This window comes from Eretmochelys imbricata, chromosome 1 (genome assembly GCF_965152235.1).
Source record: "Eretmochelys imbricata isolate rEreImb1 chromosome 1, rEreImb1.hap1, whole genome shotgun sequence".
Taxonomy (NCBI): Eukaryota; Metazoa; Chordata; order Testudines; family Cheloniidae; genus Eretmochelys; species Eretmochelys imbricata.
In genome coordinates this window covers 144,123,889-144,144,608 of record NC_135572.1, presented here as the reverse complement: position 1 = coordinate 144,144,608, position 20,720 = coordinate 144,123,889, and the positions used below count along the sequence as shown (strand labels likewise).

The 20,720-nt window shown below is 41.5% G+C and overlaps 1 protein-coding gene across 10 annotated transcripts in view; it reads left to right on the top strand.

The window, feature by feature from the left end:
* Positions 1 to 11,627, top strand: part of ACOT9 (acyl-CoA thioesterase 9) — a 40,928-nt gene extending 29,301 nt beyond the window's left edge. For 8 of the 10 annotated variants that reach the window (XM_077816793.1, XM_077816738.1, XM_077816730.1 and 5 more), the window contains 6 exons: positions 800 to 911; positions 2,749 to 2,839; positions 4,109 to 4,194; positions 5,143 to 5,230; positions 5,431 to 5,581; positions 5,873 to 11,627. In XM_077816793.1, the coding sequence (XP_077672919.1) occupies positions 800 to 911; positions 2,749 to 2,839; positions 4,109 to 4,194; positions 5,143 to 5,230; positions 5,431 to 5,581; positions 5,873 to 5,961 (617 nt within the window). In that variant the 3' untranslated portion in view covers positions 5,962 to 11,627. The remainder of the gene's footprint in view (positions 1 to 799; positions 912 to 2,748; positions 2,840 to 4,108; positions 4,195 to 5,142; positions 5,231 to 5,430; positions 5,582 to 5,872) is intronic. The other 2 variants (XM_077816774.1, XM_077816784.1) reach the window with 2 other exon arrangements.
* The last annotated feature ends 9,093 nt before the right edge of the window (positions 11,628 to 20,720 follow it).

The window sequence follows — 20,720 nt, the reverse complement described above, 5'->3', positions numbered from 1 at the left end:
TACACAGTAACCACACGAGTTTGTGGGGAAATCCAAATGCATGAGCAGCTAATTAACTGAACCATAGAAATGCTATTGAAGGAGATAAGAGGGATGGGTTGCAGTATCAGGACCCTTGGAACTTGTCATGATAAAACCAACTTTAAAAAAAAAAGTATAAGGCACAGATCCTTGCAAAAGCCTCATTACATCGTGTTTTTTAAAGTCCCCTGTTTTGTTTATTTTTAAAAGGGTACACAAATGAAGTACCAGAAGCCTCTTAAAAGCTCCTTTTCCCCCAAAGTTCTACCCTATCTTCAGTAAATATTTAGAGTGTATATATAGATATATACTGCCAACTATACAAAAAGTAGAAATGTCACACACACTATTCAGTTCCTTTGCATTTTTTAGTATGAATCAGTCTGTAGTGGTTAAATGAATATCCTAGTATGTGAATAATGAGTCTGCAGTACATTGCTATGTTTAAAAGACCAACAAATTCTGTTGGCACACCAGCTAAGTGAGCATTTCAAAATAAAGCACTTAAATAAAATGTATGGGTAAAATCCTAGCCCCAGAGAAGTTAATTGCAAAACTCCTATTGACTTCAGTGGGGCAGATTACACCCTATATTTTTTTCTTTAATGCAGACAAATATTAAAAGCAAATTTCTGATAATAGTCTGACTGTGAATACAAAAATCACTTAATCTGGTGATGAATTTTAAAATGGAGAGAGGAGTTGACCCCTTTGTAAAGCAATTGAAAACCAAGTGATGTTCTGCTATCTTTGTGCTCAATGCATTTTTTTTCTTTAGTGAACAAGATAAGGAGGGTTGATTTCAGCACTGCATCCTTACTGAAAATGGCTCCCACTGCAGAAGAAAGAACCACTGTTCATAATATATTCCTTAATACACTGGACACAAGGCAAGTAGGCGAAGAACTAATAACTTGCAAGAAGGGACGGTAATGTGGCAGTTGAATGCACAGTTGTAGAAGGAATGCAGATACTTTTTGCTTTCCTATCCCATCACTTAAACACTTGGATGCTGTCTCCTGTACTGGGATAAAGGCACAAAGCACCATCAATGTGCTGATATACCATTTATGTTCCCGAATGAATTTTGTGCTATCCAAGAAAGCTAATGCTATGCAGCAGCTGCAGTCAAGAATAAAACAACAAGGTTACAGTAGATGGCTTCTGAGAAAGCAGGATTGAATAATCTTAAAAAAAGGGATAGTCATGCTTAACCACAAGAAGGAATTTAACCCCCTAATGGGCTGTTGGAGCTATTGCATTGGCATTGCCTTAATAACTGGCTAGACTTCTAAAGGGAAGAGGTGTTCCTTGGCCATAATAATATTTTGCACCTGCTGATCCAAGATTCTCACAGTGTGTTGTAAACATAAATTCTGGCACCCTGTGAGACTTACTGCTTAGCATACTAATTTTACAGATTATGAGGGGTCTGGGAAATAGAGATACAGAGAGGTTATGAGTTATAGACAAGAAAACCAGAGTGAAAGATTTAAAAAAATGTGATGGGGCAAATAATCTGAAAAGTGGCAGAATTAGAAAAGATTAAGAAGTGAAGTGATGATAATAGAGGGAAAAGAAAGCTGAAAATATAATTCTTGTACAATTAGTAATATTTTTAATCTGAAGTGAAAAGAGAATCAGGAAAGACAGCAGGAAAGTCAAAGTAAGATACAGAAAGTGAAGTGAGAGAAAGGAGGAAAGGGAAGGACAAAAAAGGGTAAGGGAAACATTTTATTACCATTTGTATTTTTAGTTTTTTTAAAAATCCCTCTATCTGCATGATATCTTTAAGCTTTCTGAAGGAACAGCAGTAGAGTTAGACACGTGCACTCACACAGAGCCATTCTTGAACTAACTTTATTAATACAAAGCAGGAATAACAGTACACAAGAAAATTCTGTAATGTCTATAGAAATAACATTAGCAGAGCTCTTATTTATTCCAATAATTCACAATGTATGTCTCTTAAAATTAGTTGTTACATGGCTGAAATTTTCAAGGCTACTTAGTTGATTTAGACATATCTTCCATTTAAAATTAGCAGATGTATGTGTAAATCCCCTAGACAAATTTGCAAATCTTAAACTATGTGTCTGTGATTAATTCATCTGGAAACTTGCATCTTCTATACTCTAATACAGTGGTTTTCAACCTTTTTTCATTTGCAGACCCCTAAAAATTTTGAATGTAGGTGGGGACCCCTTTGGAAATCGTATAGTCTGCAGATCCCCAGGGATCCGCAGACCACAGGTTGAAAACCACTGCCCTAATAAAAAGGTGAAGGACTTGCTTAGGGAGTGTAGAATGGATTTTTGGTTGGCTGGGGTTTTTTGCTAGTTAAACACTTCAGGTCAGGGGACTTGAGAGGTTTTTATGGTCTTAAGAGCAATGGTTCCCCCTTAGGCACATGCATAAATATTTTGAGCATCAGAGCCTAACTTTACTCATGTGAACAGTCCCACTGAAATGATCCACTTAAAGTTAAATATGAGCATACGTGTTTGAAGGATCGGGAACTTAGACTAGACACTTGCATTAATCAAGTAGTGGTTTTTGAAGTCTGTCAGAAACTACGTTACTAGCACTTCCATTGTTTCCATTTGAATCCTGGCTTGCTTGGTGTGTGCACACACAAAGGGTTTTTCTATTTTTGCTGTTGTAGCTTGTTGAGCACCGTTAAAGCTGGATATTGAGTGTATTGTCTAAAATCCCTTGTTTCTACAGGACTGTAAGTTTTCGGAGTCGTGTGCTACCACCCAATTCAGTATGGATGGAAGATGCAAAACTTAAGGGCTTGGAGATCTGCCATCCTCAGGTATTTGAAGGAATACTAATGTGTTACAAAAATCATAATGAATGAGTTATGAATCATCTTTAAGGTTGCCGGATCTAAGACATTTAACTAGGGCTTTTTTGTTTTTTTTCTCTGATGTTTAAATATAGTTCTAAATGTAAGACTTTTAGCATTTCTTTTGATTTATCAGAAGAGATATCTTAGTAAAGAAATTCCTCCCCAGACATCTGCGAGTAATGGGTATTAATCAAGAGACAGTATCCATCAGTGTTAGTCTTAGGGTTGCCACCCATCCAGTTTTCACCCAGACAGTCTGGGTTTCGGCTTGTATATCTGCATGCTATTTAACAAGCCCTGATATCTGGGGGTTTTTTATCTGGGGGAAGAGGCGGAGCATGGGACGGGGCCTCAGGGGTCTGATTACCACCCATTAGAAAGGTAGGAACCCTAGTTAGTCTAATTTGAGAGCACAAGATTTTGACTGAACAGTTCATATTGTTTTAACAGCTTTTGTCTGCCATGAAGAAGATTCTTTTTAAATTAGCATTTGAATATACCAACTAGGCTTACAGATTTGTGCAATGCAAACCCTAAAGTAGTGTTTCCCAAACTTGTTCTGCTGCTTGTGCAGGGAAAGCCCCTGGTGGGCCGGGCCAGTTTGTTTATCAGCCGCGTCTGCAGGTTCGGCCAATCGTGGCTCCCACTGGTCGCGGTTCGCTGTGCCTGGCCAATGGGGGCTGCGGGAAGCGGCGGCCAGTACGTCCCTTGGCCTGCACCGCTTCCAGCAGCTCCCATTGGCCTGGAGCAGCAAACCGCAGCCAGTGGGAGCCGTGATTGGCTGAACCTGCAGACGCGGCAGGTAAACAAACCGGCCCGGCCCACCAGGGGCTTTACCTGCACAAGCGGTGGAATAAGTTTCGGAGCCACTGCCCTAAAGTTACAAAGTTTACCTGTAGGGCTTAGCAAATGTACAATTCCAGTAGTACAAATACAGAAGTGAAAACACCTGACAGATTCTGCAGAGAGTGTTTAAGATGGGCTGACCGCAGTTTTTTTTGTTTTTGTTTTTTGATTTTGTTTTGGATGAGGTGAGCTCTTAAGAAGTAAGCACGCTGAGTCATTTAGACTTCTGTATATATTTTAATTGTGCTGTACAGCTGCCAAATACTCATTATAGGAGCTATGTATAATTCCATAACCAAGAAGAAAGATGAATCTGACAGGCTTTACCACTGTGTTGTGTGAGTACATGCATATTGTTGCCAGTTTGCTTTGTGTTTCTAAATGCAGGCACGGAACATTTTCAATAGAATCTTTGGGGGGTTTCTCATGAGAAAAGCATTTGAGCTGGGATGGGCTATTGCCTGCAGCTATGGGTGAGTTTCAGGTTTTCAGTATTTGTGTAATCCAGAACATTTTGTGTGTTTTGTTAATAGGGTAGGGGGAAACCGACCAACAAAGTAAGAGTTCAGCAGTCAATGGAAAATATGTATAGTTGGGATAGAAAAGGGTTTGATGTTTGAATGGCTATTCTAACAGCAGGGCACATCAGTAACCGCTGTAACTTTAGCTTAATCAGGGTCAGAACACACCTTTCATTGTCACTAATAACTCTAAACTTGCATACCAGAGTCCTGGAGCTCAGATTTTACAATCTGTTTCTGGGAAAATATGTAACTGATGGAATTTGGTTTTATTTTTAAAGTGCCTTTCTGTGCTACTATCACTAACTCTTGGAGATACACACACTGGCTAAAAATGTCTAATATGGGTTCTTGTAGGTACTACATCTTGTTACATCTGTGATTTGATGAATGGCTTATGAACTTTACCTTACAGCCACTTACTCTTTAAAAACTTGACTAGGTCCCTGATCTTGCAAACACTTCCCAACTTTAAGCACATAAGCAGCCCTGTTGAAGTCTCTGGGACTACACATATTCTGAAAGTTAAGCACGTGTGTAAGCCTTTGAAGGAGTGAGGCCTGAGTGAAGAGGACTAGACAAACCAAAAGAGGGAGAAAATTGTGTTTTGACTCTCGTACATAATGTTGCTAGAGTATGAGGTGTAGTAGAAGAGGATGGGAGCCAGTACTGCGGCAGGAGTACATGTATCATCACCTTTATGCTGGCATTCCCTCAGGATATTTGTTTTCTTCTTGGCACCCTGGCAATATTCTTTAGCAATTCTTATTGGTTTTTATATTTATGTGGCTCAGTTTCAGATAAATTTTGCATTAAAAATAATTGAAATTGTTTCAACTTGTGCAGAGACAAGTAGCTGCTCTTGAATACAAAGTGCCTTTTCTTCCCCCCCTCTGCCAGAGGTTCCAGACCTTATGTAGTAGCTGTAGACGATATCATGTTTCAAAGACCAGTTGAGATTGGATCCCTATTACTGCTTTCTGCACAGGTAGGAGTTGGCCTCTTTTCAAACAGCCTTAAAGCTTATTTAGCTTGATGTCTTCATTCTCAATCATTGGCAATGAACAATGAGTTAGGAAAGAGAAACTGACTTTCAATGTCAAGCCGTGGAATTAATTCTTCTTCCATCTTGTCCCCTTTCTTTAGTGTAAACGATAATATAATAACTGTGTCCACTGTTCTGTCTAGGTTTGTTTTACAGAAAAAAACTATATCCAGATTAGAGTACACAGCGAGGTTTATGATTCAGATACCAGAGAGCACAAGACAACCAATGTCTTCCATTTCACTTTTATGTCAGAAGGAGAGGTACCACAGATTGTCCCAAAAACATATGGTGGTAAGTGGCAGTTTTAATGCATCTCATTAAAACTTTGTTCTTGGAAGGGAAAGACCTATTTTCTGTCTGCTGGTGGAGCATACTTAATTTTTAATAGACTACTACTACTGGTAGAGTAACACAAAATGCCCCTTCATACTAAACTGTATTTATTCTATACAAATGTATTTCATATTGCGTCTCAAACTTGGTCTTCTGTGTAGTGCCCAGTACACTCTAGAGGCTGAATTTTTAAAGTGACAATTTTTTTAAAAACACTCTTATCTCTTTTCTTTGTTCCTGTCATTTCAGAGTCAATGTTGTATTTAGATGGGAAGCGGCACTTCAGTGCCGCCATGAAAGAAACCAGAGAAGTGGAGAAAACTACTGCAGCACCATAGCAAATTGTTAGCTTTTGGAGAAACCTCTGCCAAAGATTGCTAGCTTCCTATGCACGATGTATCAGTGATGGTATTCCTGCTCTTTTACGTGATGTGGTCATCGGTGTAGGCATATTGGAAAGTGGTCTGTTTTTGTACAAAAAGACAATCATTTAGCGCTATTTATACAACTAGCTGTAGGCTGACTGTGATGTTGTACAGCTTTCTCCTCTCCTCTCCCTTTAGAGCTTCCATAGTTAAGATGTATACCACCTTAAAATTCTGCTGTGACAGGCTGTTCATGTTAGCAAAGAGGGATTGAAAAACATAGTCCAGAAAACTTTAAAGGGATACTACCATTGAGAAGTCTCAATTTTGTCACCATTCCCATCTCTTCTGTCCTACACACACTTGTGCTTCTCGTTATGGTCCTTGATACAGGAAAGCTATCATCTCTCTAAAATGAGGGCTGCAAATGTTGAAATCCTGTTTGATTATTTGTGTGCAAATCTGACCCAGGGTCCTGTCTAAGTTAAAATCAGCCTCTCGGGAACAGGTGCATCTGGGCAGCGGAAGGACAGTGTGATGTGCACATCTGTGTCATAATCCTTGCAATCAGGTGTGTATTTGTCTGCTGATGGGCTCTCACAAGGTTGCTGCAGCCCTTGTTTTGAAGAATTGATGATTTGTGTTTCCTGTTTCTTTTGAGGACACACTCATTTTTACAGTGAATGAAATGGCCAAATGTGAAGTTTACAGATATTTGTGTGTGGGAGATCCCACCAGTACCATATACTCCTTTTTGTATTCTTTTATATAAGTGGTTCTGTAAACACAAGATGACTAGGGCAAATTCCTGAGAGAATTATTCCCGAAAGCTTTTAGGCTAAATACAGTACAGATGCTATTGGCAGGGTGTTGTGTACGTGTGGAGGGGAAGGCAGGCTTTTTAGAACAGAGCATTAGGTTCCAGCTTTGTGTGGAGGCTGCTAGAACAGCAAGTGGATTGAGCTGATCCATGCAGAAGTCAGGGCCCAGTGACCCTGTTGAGCAGCTTACAGGCCAGGTCCTGAGGTGGAAAGATAGCAGTGTTCTCGGACCCAGAAAGATTCCAACCAGATGAGAGAGTATTGCTAGAAAAAAGAATCCTCAGCTGGACCATATACTGTTTTTTGTTGGTACTAAGGTGGGCAATAATGAAGCACTGCACCAAAGGATTATTTTGTATGTATGAAATGGAAAGCAGCGTTGTAGAGGGACTCTGACACCAGCTGAAGTCTCAGAGAAATAATAGGACCTCTATAAAATGGATTACAAAGGGAAGATGTAGATCTGGCTGAGAACAACGATGAGATAGCTGTGGCGGAAGATGGAACAATCTCCACTTAAGTACCTTAGAAAAACCTCTTGCATGGCAGCAAAAGAAGAAAAGGGAAAGTTCATGTGGAAGCATGCAGCCTAGAAACTGGCATATACGTTACACCCTTGACAAGACCAAGCGAGGAAGATCAGAAGGAACAGAGGCAAAACACAGACAGCGCATCCAGTCAGTAAAACGCAGTTACTGAAAGGGAGCCACCAAAGAGTAATATAGATAATAGATGTAATATTAGACTTTTGATTAGTACTATGCAACGCTGATTTTAAAATTATCACTATGCAATACCAGTAAAGCACATATTAAATGGATTAAGAACTGGCTAACAGATGGGTCTCAGAAAGAAGTTGTCAGTGGTGAATCATCATCAGGTGTGGGGTTTTCTGGTGGGATTCTGCAGGGCTCAGTACTAGCCTGATGCTTTTCATCAATGATGCAGAAGTAAATATAAAATCACTGCTGATAAAATGTGTGGATGCCACAAAGGTTGGTGGAGAGGTAATTAATGAGGTTAGGGCAGTCATACAAAGCAATCTGGATCATTTTGTAAGCTAGACCTATTCAAACAAATGCATTTTAACACAGCCAAATGCCAGGCCATACATTTTGGAACAAGAAATGCAGGCCATACCTGCAGAATGGGGGCCTGTATTCCTGGAAAGTAGTGACTGAAAAGTATTTAGGGGTCATAGTGGACAAGCAATTCAACATGAAATCCCAATGTGATGTGGCAAAAAGGGCTAATAGGATCCATGGGTGTATAAACAGGGAAGTAGCGAGTAGAGTGGGGAGGTGATTTTACCTCTGTATATGGCAGTAGTGAGACCAATTCTGGAATACTATGATCAGTTTTGAAAAATTGGAAAGGGGGTAAAGAGCCACAAAAATGATTTTGGAAACTGAAAAGCATGCCTTACAGAGAGAGACTTAAATAGCTCAATTTGTTTAGCTTATCAAAAAGAGTGAGATGATTTGATTACAGTGTATGAGGGAGAAAATCCTGGGTACGAAAGAGCTCTTTAATCTAGTGGAGAAATGCACAACAAGAACCAATGGCTGAAAGTTATACACAAAAATTCAAATTAGAAAAAAGGCACCGATTTTTAAGAGTGAGGGTGATTAACCATTGGAACAAACTACCAAGGGAGGTGGGAGATTCTTCCTCTCTTGATGTCTTCAAATCCAGCGTGGATGCCTTTCTGAAAGATGTTTTAGTCAAACAAATTATTGTGCTCAATACAGGGTTAACTGGGTGAAATTCTTTGGCCTGTGTTATCCAGGAAGTCAGACTAGATGATCTAATGGTACCCACTGGCCTTAAAAATCAGCAAGTCTAGAGTCTTACCACAAAGCGATTTTAGTGTGCAGCAAGCTGGAGTGTAAATTTACATCACCATCTGGAGAAGCCCTTAGAAGAAGCAAGTAATCTTGGTCTCTGATTCAGCAATCAATAAGGGAATACATTGATAGAACTAAGCACTATAGTAGGATCTTATTTGAGGATAAAAACATTTGAGAAATTCAGAATCCTGGTGTGAACTCTTCCACTTGTAGTAAAGTCAGGCCATTGTTTTTAAAAGGAATTTAATATAGCTCATTTCCATTAATATTAAAAGGAAACAAAATTCAACTGCATAGTGTGTTACTGTGACATTCCCTAGGGTACAGTCTGGACTGCTGAACAGCTGTGTCCCCTCAGTTCTTCAACCTGGGGTGCCTTTCACACTGCTTTGCTGTGGAAACAACCACTCCTGGTCTATTCACACACAGCCTCTAGCATGCAAAGTCACTTGCAGCTGAATGAGATGAGTGCTCTAGCCAGTCGCTCCTGAATTATATTGCAGAGTGACACCACCAAATTCTCCGTTCTAGACTTGTCTCCAGAAATATGCATCTTGCACTGCCCAGCTCTTTCCTTCTGTGCAGTATAAGCTCATAGAAAGTCTGTCATTTTACTAATAGAAAATGATATGCACAAACCCTGTCATCTCAAATGAAGTTCCCAAACGTTTCAACGCAAACACACTGATTTATATAAAACAATAAAACAAGTTTGTAAACTACAGAAAGATAGATTGTGATTACAAGTAATGAGGCATAAAAGTCAGAATTGGTTAGTCTCTAAGGTGCCACAAGTACTCCTTTTCTTTTTTTGTGGATACAGACTAACACGGCTGCTACTCTGAAAGAAATAAAAGGCAAAACACAAACGAATACCTAACTTTACAAGCTAAATCAGGGGTGACCATCCTGAGCCTGATAAGGAGCCAGAATTTACCCATGTACATTACCAAAGAGCCACAGTAATACATCAGCAGCCCACCATCAGCTTCCCCCACCCCGCTCCCACTGCTTCCCACCCATTGGCAGCCCCGCTGATCAGCACTTCCCCCTCCCTTCCTGCATCTCTTGATCAGCTGTTTTGTGGCATGCAGGAGGCTTTGGGAGGGGAGTGGGAGGAGCGAGGGCAGAGCAGGTTCAGGGGAGGGGGCGGGAAGGGATGGGGTGGGCGCAGGGCCTGTGGCAGAGCCAGGGGTTGAGCAGTGAGCACCCCCCTGGCACATAGAAAAATTGGCGCCCATAGCTCCAGCCCCGGAGTTGGTGCCTATAGAAGGAGCCACATATTAATGTCTGAAGAGCCGCATGCGGCTCTGGAGCCACAGGTTGGCCACCCCTGAGCTAAATGAATTCAAAGCAAAGGTTTTTCTCATCACATGCTTTTACTGGCTGAACTCCTTCAATCAGGACCCCTCCCCCAGTTCTGTGTTCCTTCATGTGTCATTGATGCCGTGAGCAGAGAGAGAGAGGCTGACGGAAGGAGGATTTGTGTCCTCTGTTCTCCCTTACAGCATTTCTCTTCTTTGAGAATCATCCCCAGCTGGGGCTTAGGCGGCAGCAAGTCTGTTTGCCAAGATGTAAATTTATTGCTCACACACCTCTTTCTGTCAAAGAATGGCCACTTAACCAGGTGATTGTTCATCTGATTTTGTGGACACTGGCTGAGGCATGGTTGTCTCTGAGGAACTGGTTTGGGCTGCTACCCCAGAATTGGAATATGCCTTAGTAGAATCCAGAATTCTACAGTAGAATCTCATACCTCTACATACAATGTTGTCACACATATTTTACCAGGACAATAATGATCAACAAATTATGAGTTTTCAAATGATACCTCACAAGGCATACTTTGAATAAAATTTATCATAATTTGGTAAAAGTGGTACAGTCTGTCACAGTTACCTCTTGGTCATTCCCCTCCAAGCTGTTCTTTTTGTGTAAAGATAGGGTTAGACAACTTCTCCAGAAATGTTGAGGGGACTGATGCCATCTGACACTATCTAGAATGAGTTATGGGTAGAGTTAGCTACCTTTTGCCTATATAGAACTTCTAACTTTTCAGCCAAACTTTCTGTTGAAACTTTAAGTTATGACAATATGGTGATATTTAATACTTTTTATCAGTTGTGATACTGTACATATTTCCTATTGTCTTCCATTTTGCATTCCAGACAGGAGGGCAATAAGATATACATCAGTGGTTCTCAAACTTTTGCACTGGTGACCCCTTTCAAACAGCAGACCTCAGAGTGTGACCCCCCCCCATAAATTAAAAATACATTTTTTATATTTACACTAGTATAAATGGTGGAGGTAAAGCAGGGTTTTGGGGGGTGGAGGCTAACAGTTCGCGACCCCCCATGTAATAACCTTGCGACCCTCTCTGAGGTCACGACCCCTAGTTTGAGAACCCCTGATATATATGGACCCTTTCTAAATTAATATGTTTGATCTATCCAGAAGTCCATCTGAAATTCTCTCCCAGTGTTTCCCTCCCTCATAAGAAGGAGCATGGGTGGATGTCAAAAAATAAGTAGTGAAGCTGAGAATTCAGAGCTACCTGTATCTGACCTATCAGTAGCCCCCTACTTCTTACATTTCAACTTTGGTACAGTAATCCTGTTCCTTGCATAACAGTGCTGAGTTAAAGTGGCTACCCAATCCTGTCCCCATCCTTTTCTTTTAGCAGCAACTCTATATACATAAAGCACCGTATTTTCCAACTTCACCTCTAGCGTAATTTTTTAAAACAAAAAATGGAAAACTGCCCTCCGTAGCTGTGGCCAAAGTCCAGAAAGCCAACCTAGCAAATGCAGAATAGAATGGAAGGCATAAGTGTGGAAGCCCTGTGTGTGCATAAAATTCCTGGTGACTTTGACTTAGAGATGTACCCCAATCAGAGTAATGATAGACATGTATGAATAACCATGTGTATACCGTAATTAACAAATAAACTAATGGAAATACGTTATTTGTGTATCTTGTTATTTCAGTTTTGTCAGGAAGTGTGGGTGTCTCTAGACTTGTTCTTGTTCAGCATATTAGTAGGGTAGCATGTATTCAGAGTTCATCTGTGAGATGAGGAGTACTTGTGGCACCTTAGAGACTAATCAATTTATTTGAGCATAAGCTTTTGTAAGCTACACCTCACTTCATTGGATGCTTATGCTCAAATAAACTGGTTAGTCTCTAAGGTGCCACAAGTACTCCTTTTCTTTTTGCGAATACAGATTAACACGGCTGTTACTCTGAAACCATCTGTGAGATGTATTTCCATCTCTGACTCTAGGCCAGCTGAAGCTTACCTGTTTAGAAGAAATTTGTTACAATTTGCATGTCATGTTAATGTATGTGTTTATATACAAGCACATATGAGATCAACTTATATGGAGTTAAATCCTGTGTATAATGTTGTAAAAGATATATTTGATGTTGCAAAAACTGAATTTCACATTAGTTAAAAATGTTACATTATTTTGTATAATAAAATATTTATCCCAACTAAATGACCAAAATATAGCCCTCATCCCTACTTTAAAATGACTACCAATTCCAGACAGGCCTAATGATAGTAATAGCAAATACACTGCTAATAGTCCTTAGGGGAACAAGTTACTGTAATCATTAGTGTATTGTTCAATAAAATTAATTCATATTGACAAGAACTTTTGTTTTTTAAAAGCTACTACATACTTCCTGCTATCATTCTTCTTTATTGCAGCATTACAGTCCTTCATTTTTGTCTGTATTGCATTTCCTTTGGTATAGCTACATTCAATAAGAGCTATTGTATAGTACAGTGTAGTGAGGCAGAATGGCCTCCCTCTGGACTGGATAGTGAGGGACCACTCCCCTCCCTCTGATGGGGAGAGCCAAATGTGCCCCATCCTCCAGCTGGAAGTACCGGGAGAGGACAGGAAATATAAGAGGAGAGCTCTGGAGCACTGGAGGGAGCAGATATCTCTTTCTGGGAGCTGCAACCCCTACAGGATCCCAGACTAACAGCTGAGCTGACCAGCACCCTGTGACCAAAGAAGCAGAGGGCACCGAGGAGTGGCTGAAGCGGCCACTGCACGACTGCGGTGGCAACACATAGCCCATGCTCGATGGAGCGTCACGAACTAAGTGGGGGAGGAAATAGCGCAGGGGAACCAGACTTCAGTCCAGTTGTGCTGCCGGGAAGTGAGGCAGCGTGTTTTGGTGATTTCTCTGCTGACCCCATGGTGCGACCACCTTCCACTAATAAGGCCCTGGGCTGGGACCCGGTGGAGTAGGGTGGGCCGGGATCCCCCTGCCACCAGCCCCACCCCTGGGGTGGCAGCCTACTCACCTGAGGCCAGAAGGCCTTGTATAGACTTACATTGCTGCCTGCCCTAGCCAGGAGGCTTGGGCTAAAAACTGCTCATTGCTCTGCCCCACTCAGAGGGCCAGAACCACAGACCGTTGTTTGCTGTGAGTCCTGATTCTCCTGACTAGAAGGCCAATGGCATTTTGGGATGTATAAGAAGGGGCATTGCCAGCAGATCGAGGGACGTGATCGTTCCCCTGTATTCGACACTGGTGAGGCCTCATCTGGAGTACTGTGTCCAGTTTTGGGCCCCACACTACAAGAAGGATGTGGAAAAATTGGAAAGAGTCCAGTGGAGGGCAACAAAAATGATTAGGGGACTGGAACACATGAGTTATAAGGAGAGGCTGAGGGAACTGGGGATGTTTAGTCTACGGAAGAGAAGAATGAGGGGGGATTTGATAGCTGCTTTCAACTACCTGAAAGGGAGTTCCAAAGAGGATGGATCTAGACTGTTCTCAGTGGTAGCAGATGACAGAACAAGGCATAATGGTCTCAAGTTGCAGTCGGGGAGATTTAGGTTGGATATTAGGAAAAACTTTTTCACTACAAGGGTGGTGAAACACTGGAATGCGTTACCTAGGAAGGTGGTGGAATCTCCTTCCTTAGAAGTTTTTAAGATCAGGCTTGACAAAGCCCTGGCTGGGATGATTTAATTGGGGATCGGTCCTGCCTTGAGCAGGGGGTTGGACTAGATGGCCTCCTGAGGTCCCTTCCAACCCTGATATTCTATGATTCTATGACTAGGACTAACAATTACTTATTGCTTTGTGCTCCCCAGGGGGTCAGAGCCCAGACTGTTAACTGTTGTGTGCCCTGCCAGGAGGCTGAGAGCCATAGACTGATGATTACTTGGTCCTAACCAGTGGGGCATGAGCCCATCTACTGTTGCCTGACACAGTGAGGGAGAGTGGCCTCCCTCCCCACTGGATAGCATGGGACCACTTTTAAATTTTAAATTTTAAAATTTTAAATTTAAATTTTTTAAATTTTTAAATTTTTTTTTTTTTGCTTTGCTTTAAGGTAGTTGACTTGCTAAAGGCTCTTGTGATGGATATTAAGGTAACTAATCACAGGGGAGTGGTAGGTGGTGTGACATTACACCCCATGGTCTTCATAGAAATATGTTTATGATATGTATAACTAAGAAGCATTTTATGCAAGATGGCCATCATTGGAAGGTATCACTGGAAAGGTTGTGATTTACTGAACATGATTATCCAATTTGTATTCATGTATCATTTCTGTATCTAAAGTTAGGAATATTGACTATGTAACAGTTGCAATTGGGTGTGTATTTGCGAGACACCCACCAGACACCTGGCCATCACAGCCTTGATGGGCCATTAGGAAGAAACAATAAGACTGTGAAGATACTAATCTCTCTCCTTCCTGAGAGGCATCTTGGGACATAGCTGTGACACTACCAGGTCAGGTGATAAGATAACCAGCTACATAATACCACCTTGGACACTGCTAGTACTTTTTCTCTGTAGGGGATGGGGATCAAACAAAGGTTTCTTGCTTTAGGTAAAGCCTTTTTATGGCTGGAGAGGGGGTTAATCTTGACTCTCCTCCATTGTCTACCCAAGAAGAAAGACTGCTGAAAGTACCTGAAGGGACAAAGGAACTAACCTGAGGGGAAAGGCAAGGGTGAGTCCAGACTGAGACAGAGTTCCAGTCTGTAAGAAAAAATGACTGGAACTCTAAGCTACAGAAACTCTGCAACTTGCCTAAAATAAAATTTAGGGTGACAAATTACTTCTTGAAACCAGTCTCTTTAAGATCTTAAGCTTAGTATGAATGTTTTATTTTATTTGCCTCAGTAATCTGCTTTGTTCTGTTTGCTATCCCTTATAATCTGCCTTTTATAGTTAATAAATTTGTTTAGTTTATTATTAAACCCAATTTGTGAAATTTCTAACTTGAGGGAGTGGGGAAGAAGTTGTCAATACCTCTCTTCACATTGAGGGAGAGGGCGAATTTTTATGAACTTGCACTGTGCAGATTTTTCTGCGCAAGACAATATAACTTTGGGTCTGCACTCCAAGGGAGGTGGGCACCTGAGTGCTGGTGCAAGTCCTTTAAATTGAGTCTTCCCAGAGCTGATCTCAGTGTCTGTGTCTTTCTGCAGCCGGGTGTGGTCCTGTGTGCTAGAGGAGGCTTAAGAGCCTGGCTCAGCAAGACAGGGTAAAAGGGGCCCAGACGGGCTCAGTGGCATCCCAGTATATATAAGGGGGCACCTTAAAGTGGGGCAACCCATCACAGGTGGCATTTTGTCGTGGATTAAAAATTAGTTGAGAGAACAAAACTAGGAATAAATATTCAGTTTTCATGACACGAGTTTACTAATGAGGTGTCCTAAGGCTCTGCACTAGGAGTAGCTATTTAATGATTCTGTGAAGTTGCAAAATTTGTGGACAACACGTTTGCTTTAGTTAGCTCAGAATCAAGCAAATAACTTAAGATTTACCCAGCACCAGGGAAATGGGCAACACAATTACAGATGAAATTCGCTAATGGCAAGGTAATGCTTATGGGGAGAAACAATTTGAACTACTTGTACACATTGGTCGAATGCATAGTAGTGGAAGCGCTGTGTGTCAAGTTCATGGTGCTTTTGACTTAGAGATGTACTCCAATCAGCTGTTACCTCAAAGTAACTATGAAGGCTTGTTTCAGCAAAAAGAATAGGAGTACTTGTGGCACCTTAGAGGCTAACAAATTTATTAGAGTATAAGCTTTCTTGGGTTACAGCCCACTTCATCCGATGCATAGAATGGAACATATAGTAAGAAGAAATATAAATATACATACAGATAAGTTGGAAGTTGCCATACAAACTGTGAGAGGCTAATTAGTTAAGATGAGCTATTATCAGCAGAAGAAAAAAACTTTTGTAGTGATAATCAAGATGGCCCATTTAGACAGTTGACAAGAAGGTGAGAGGATACTTAACTTTAGGGAAATAGATTCAATATGTGTAATGACCCAGCCACTCCGTCTCTATTCAAACCCAAGTTAATGGTATCTAGTTTGCATATTAAATTCAAGCTCAGCAGTTTCTCGTTGGAGTCTGTTTTTGAAGCTTTTCCGTTGCAAAATTGCCACCCTTAAATCTTTTACTGAGTGGCCAGAGAGGTTGAAGTGTTCTCCTATGGGTTTTTGAATGTTATGATTCCTGATGTCAGATTTGTGTCCATTTATTCTTTTGCATAGACTGTCCCGTTTGGCCAATGTACATGGCAGAGGGGCATTGCTGGCACATGATGGCATATATCACAGTGATAGATGTGCAGGTGAACGAGCCCCTGATGGCATGGCTAATGTGATTAGGTCCTATGATGGTGTCACTTGAATAAATATGTGGACAGAGTTTGCGTCGGGCTTTGTTGCAAGGATAGGTTCCTGGGTTAGTGTTTTTGTTGTGTGGTGTGTGGTTGCTGGAGAATATTTGCTTCAGGTTGGGGGGCTGTCTGTAAGCGAGGACTGGTCTGTCTCCCAAGATCTGTGAGAGTGAGGGATCATTTTTCAGGATAGGTTGTAAATCTTTGATGATGTGCTGGAGGGGTTTTAGTTGGGGGCTGAAGGTGATGGCTAGTGGCAGTCTGTTATTTTCTTTGTTGGGCCTGTCCTGTAGTAGGTGACTTCTGGGTACTCTTCTGGCTCTGTCAATCTGTTTTTTCACTTCAGCAGATAGGTATTGTAGTTTTAAGAATGCTTGATAGAGATCTTGTGTTTGTCTCTGTCTGAGGGATTGGAGCAAACACGGTTGTATCGTAGAGCTTGGCTGTAGACAATGGATCATGTGATGTGTCCTGGATGGAAGCTGGAGGCATGTAGGTAGGAATAGCGGTCAGTAGGTTTCCGGTATAGGGTGGTGTTTATGTGACCATCACTTATTAGTAGAGTAGTGTCCAGGAAATGGACCGCTTGTGTGGATTGGTCTAGGCTGAGGTTGATGGTGGGATGGAAATTGTTGAAATCATGGTGGAATTCCTCAAGAACTTCTTTTCCATGGGTCCAGATGATGAAGAGGTCATCAATGTAGTGCAAGCAGAGTAGGGGCATCAGGGGACGAGAGCTGAGGAAGTGTTGTTCTAAGTCAGCCATAAAAATGTTGGCATACTGTGGGGCCATGTGGGTACCCATAGCAGTGCCGCCGATTTGAAGGTATACATTGTCCCCAAATGTAAAATAGTTATGGGTAAGGACAAAGTCACAAAGTTCAGCCATCAGGTTTGCCGTGACATTATCGGGGATACTGTTCCTGATGGCTTCTAGTCCATCTTTGTGTGGAATGTTGGTGTAGAGGGCTTCTACATCCACAGTGGCCAGGATGGTGTTTTCAGGAAGATCACCGATGGATTGTAGTTTCCTCAGGAAGTCAGTGGTGTCTCGAAGATAGCTGGGAGTGCTGGTAGTGTAGGGCCTGAAGAGGGAGTCTACATAGCCAGACAATCCTGCTGTCAGGGTGCCAATGCCTGAGATGATGGGGTGTCCAGGATTTCCAGGTTTATGGATCTTGGGAAGCAGATAGAATACCCCTGGTCAGGGTTCCAGGGGTGTGTCTGCACAGATCTGTTCCTGTGCTTTTTCAGGGAGTTTTTTGAGCAGAAGGTGCAGTTTCTTTTGGTAATCCTCAGTGGGATCAGAGGATAATGGCCTGTAGAATGTGGAGTTAGAGAGCTGCCTAGCAGCCTCTTGTTCATATTCCAACTTATTCATGACGACGACAGCACCTCCTTTGTCAGCCTTTTTGATTATGATGTCAGAGGTGTTCCTGAGGCTGTGGATGGCATTGTGTTCAGCACGGCTGAGGTTATGAGGCAAGTGATGCTGCTCTTCCACAATTTCAGCCTGTGCACGTTGACGGAAGCAATTTATGTAGAAGTCCAGTCTGTTGTTTCGACCTTCAGGAGGAGTCCACACAGAATCCTTCTTTTTGTAGTGGTGGTAGGAAGAAGGATTCTGTGGGTTAGTATGTTGTTCAGAGGTGTGTTGGAAATATTCTTTGAGTTGGAGACGTTGAAAGTAGGATTCTAGGTCACCATAGAACTGTATCATGTTCGTGGGGGTGGAGGGGCAGAAGGAGAGGCCCTGAGATAGGACAGACTCTTCTGCCGGGCTAAGAGTATAGCTGGAAAGATTAACAATATTGTTGGGTGGGTTAAGGGAACTACTGTTGCGGCTCCTTGTGGCATGTAGCAGTTTAGATAGTTTAGTGTCCTTTTTCCTTTGTAGAGAAGCAAAAAGTTTGTGTTGTAAATGGCTTGTCTAGTTTTTGTAAAACTTATACTGGTATGAATATATCTTCTGAGTGAAGGAGGGCAGCCACCATTTTGTAATACATGATCACAAATTAGATCCATTTTGAATTCTGGGCTACTGGTGGATGCCAGGAGCTGCCATGGTCAACTGCAAATTATTTTTGGGCTGATGAAAAGTGTGACCTTTTCCCTCTGATGTAACCCTTATCAGTGTTAGGCATGCTTTTGTTGTTTAGTTTGTTTTGTTGTAATGTGCCTTATAGGGGATTGCCCACACAGATCACATAGAATCATAGAATATCAGGGTTGGAAGGGACCTCAGGAGGTCATCTAGTCCAACCCCCTGCTCAAAAGCAGTACCCATCCCCAATTAAATCATCCCAGCCTGGGATGATTTAATTGGGGATGGGTCCTGCTTTTGAGCCAGGGGGTTGGACTAGATGACCTCCTGAGGTCCCTTCCAACCCTGATATTCTATGATTATCAAGCACATGGAAGCTTGAAACTAATACAAAATGTTATGATCTCTTTATAAAGAGAGTCTTCGGACTGGGAATACATCACATGGTGCTCCAGCATCTGCAATGGCTAACCAATAAATAATAGATACTGGCAGATAAAACAAACCCTCTGCGAACAAAACATTACCAGTCCTCATCCCCATTTCTCCCCAGATATCTTGGTGATGAGTCTTGTGCCACAGGCAAAGGCTAACAGATCTGAGATAGTGTGTGTGTGCTTTTCTCCCTCTCTGCAATTCAGCCATATTTGATGTCAGCAATGTGTTGGAGCTCCCTTGTTATAAATGAGGAGGCTGCCGCAAGACATTCTCAGCTTTTGAATTCCCTCCCGTCTTGTACACTGTATCTCGGCGATGTTAGCCTTTAGCCACGGCACAAGGCTGCTCTTCTCTCCCAGACATCTGGGGAGAAACTGAGTTGAGGATTGGAGAAGTTTTGTTTGCTGCGGGGTTGTTTTACCTGCCAGAATGTATTTATTTACGTTGCAACAGCACCCAGAGGCTTTGCACAGGATGGAGTCCCGATTGTGCTAGGTGCTACATGAATACCTGTTCACTGCCCAGAAAAGTTCACCCTATCTAAGAAATTGACACTGGTGAGAGCAGTGTATTGTATAGTTTGGTGAAATTAAATTCCATCCAGATGTCCAGGGCCCGGGAGGCTGCCTCATCATCATTCTGTAGATATGAAAAAATCAAATTCTAACACGACACTGTATAAGAATAATAAGCTTCCGTGGCAATGTAGCAAGTCACTTTTTACTCTTTCAAGGATCACACTACGATTTTTAGGAAGAGAGGTGGACACTATTCATAATATCAGATGCTGCTTTACTGACTGCACACAATGTTGTATCTTTTTTTTTGGTTCATGAATGACCTTATGTTAAAGAGATCAAAGTGCGGGAAGAGCACCCATGCAGAGAATGTGCATTTAGGAGGAATTTCAGGTTCTGGTGGTGATCAAGCATGTTTTAGAGGTGATGTTCTTGTCTCTTGTAGGAAGAAATGTGTGCACATGAACCCCAAAGGTTTATGATGGCTAATATTATCCAATCCATTTGGCACAGAAATGCTGGTCTTGGAGAAGACTCCACAATTCTCCTGCTCTAAATTAAGAGCAATGAAAACTGTTGGAGAGGAACAGGAAAAAGATTCAGGTCATAGTGTGAAAAGAGGATCATCCACAGACTATGGGAATTTTAAATACACTACAATCTTCCTTTTATATTAGCATGTACCCCAAAAGTTTTAAGTGTTAGAAAAAAAGTTAAGTTAACCAGATCTTTTTCTAAAAGTTGTGTAGCTCCATTTATTTCAGTTGAACTATGCTGACTGACACTTGTTGAGAATCTGGTTCTTAATGTTAGACTGAAGAAAAACTAAAATGTTTTCCAACTTCAGACAAAGAGGAATTTTAGTTTAACTCCTTTAAACTGTATTCCTGGCTTCAGACTTCATTACAGCTCATTGTATAAATTGTGGAATATGGTCTCTGACTCATAGTGAACAATTGGCAGGTGGCAATTTCTCAGCTACAGCTTCTAAAATATCAAAAATAGAAAGTTGGGGCTTAATAGAAAACCACTGGGAGGGAAATTCTGGTATCTTTTTGAAAAAGAAGCAAAAGCATAAAGGATTTTATGGATTAAGCTTTTGTGGAAATTAAGTGATCTATCCAAAATGAGATTCCTAAAGCTAAGTCCATATAGCTAAGGAAATGATGTACTATATCTATCTATATTTTTAAGAGGATGCAAGTAACTGAAGATTAAAAAGTGCAATTTCCCTGCTTACATAGTATCATAGCAGTGCATTATGCACTAAACATATGAACTCTTGACTAGATGGAATGGGATAAACTCAAGCTCAAATTCTTAGCCTCCTTTTAGGAGGCCCTAGAAGACCAATTGTGTCAGCTCTTTC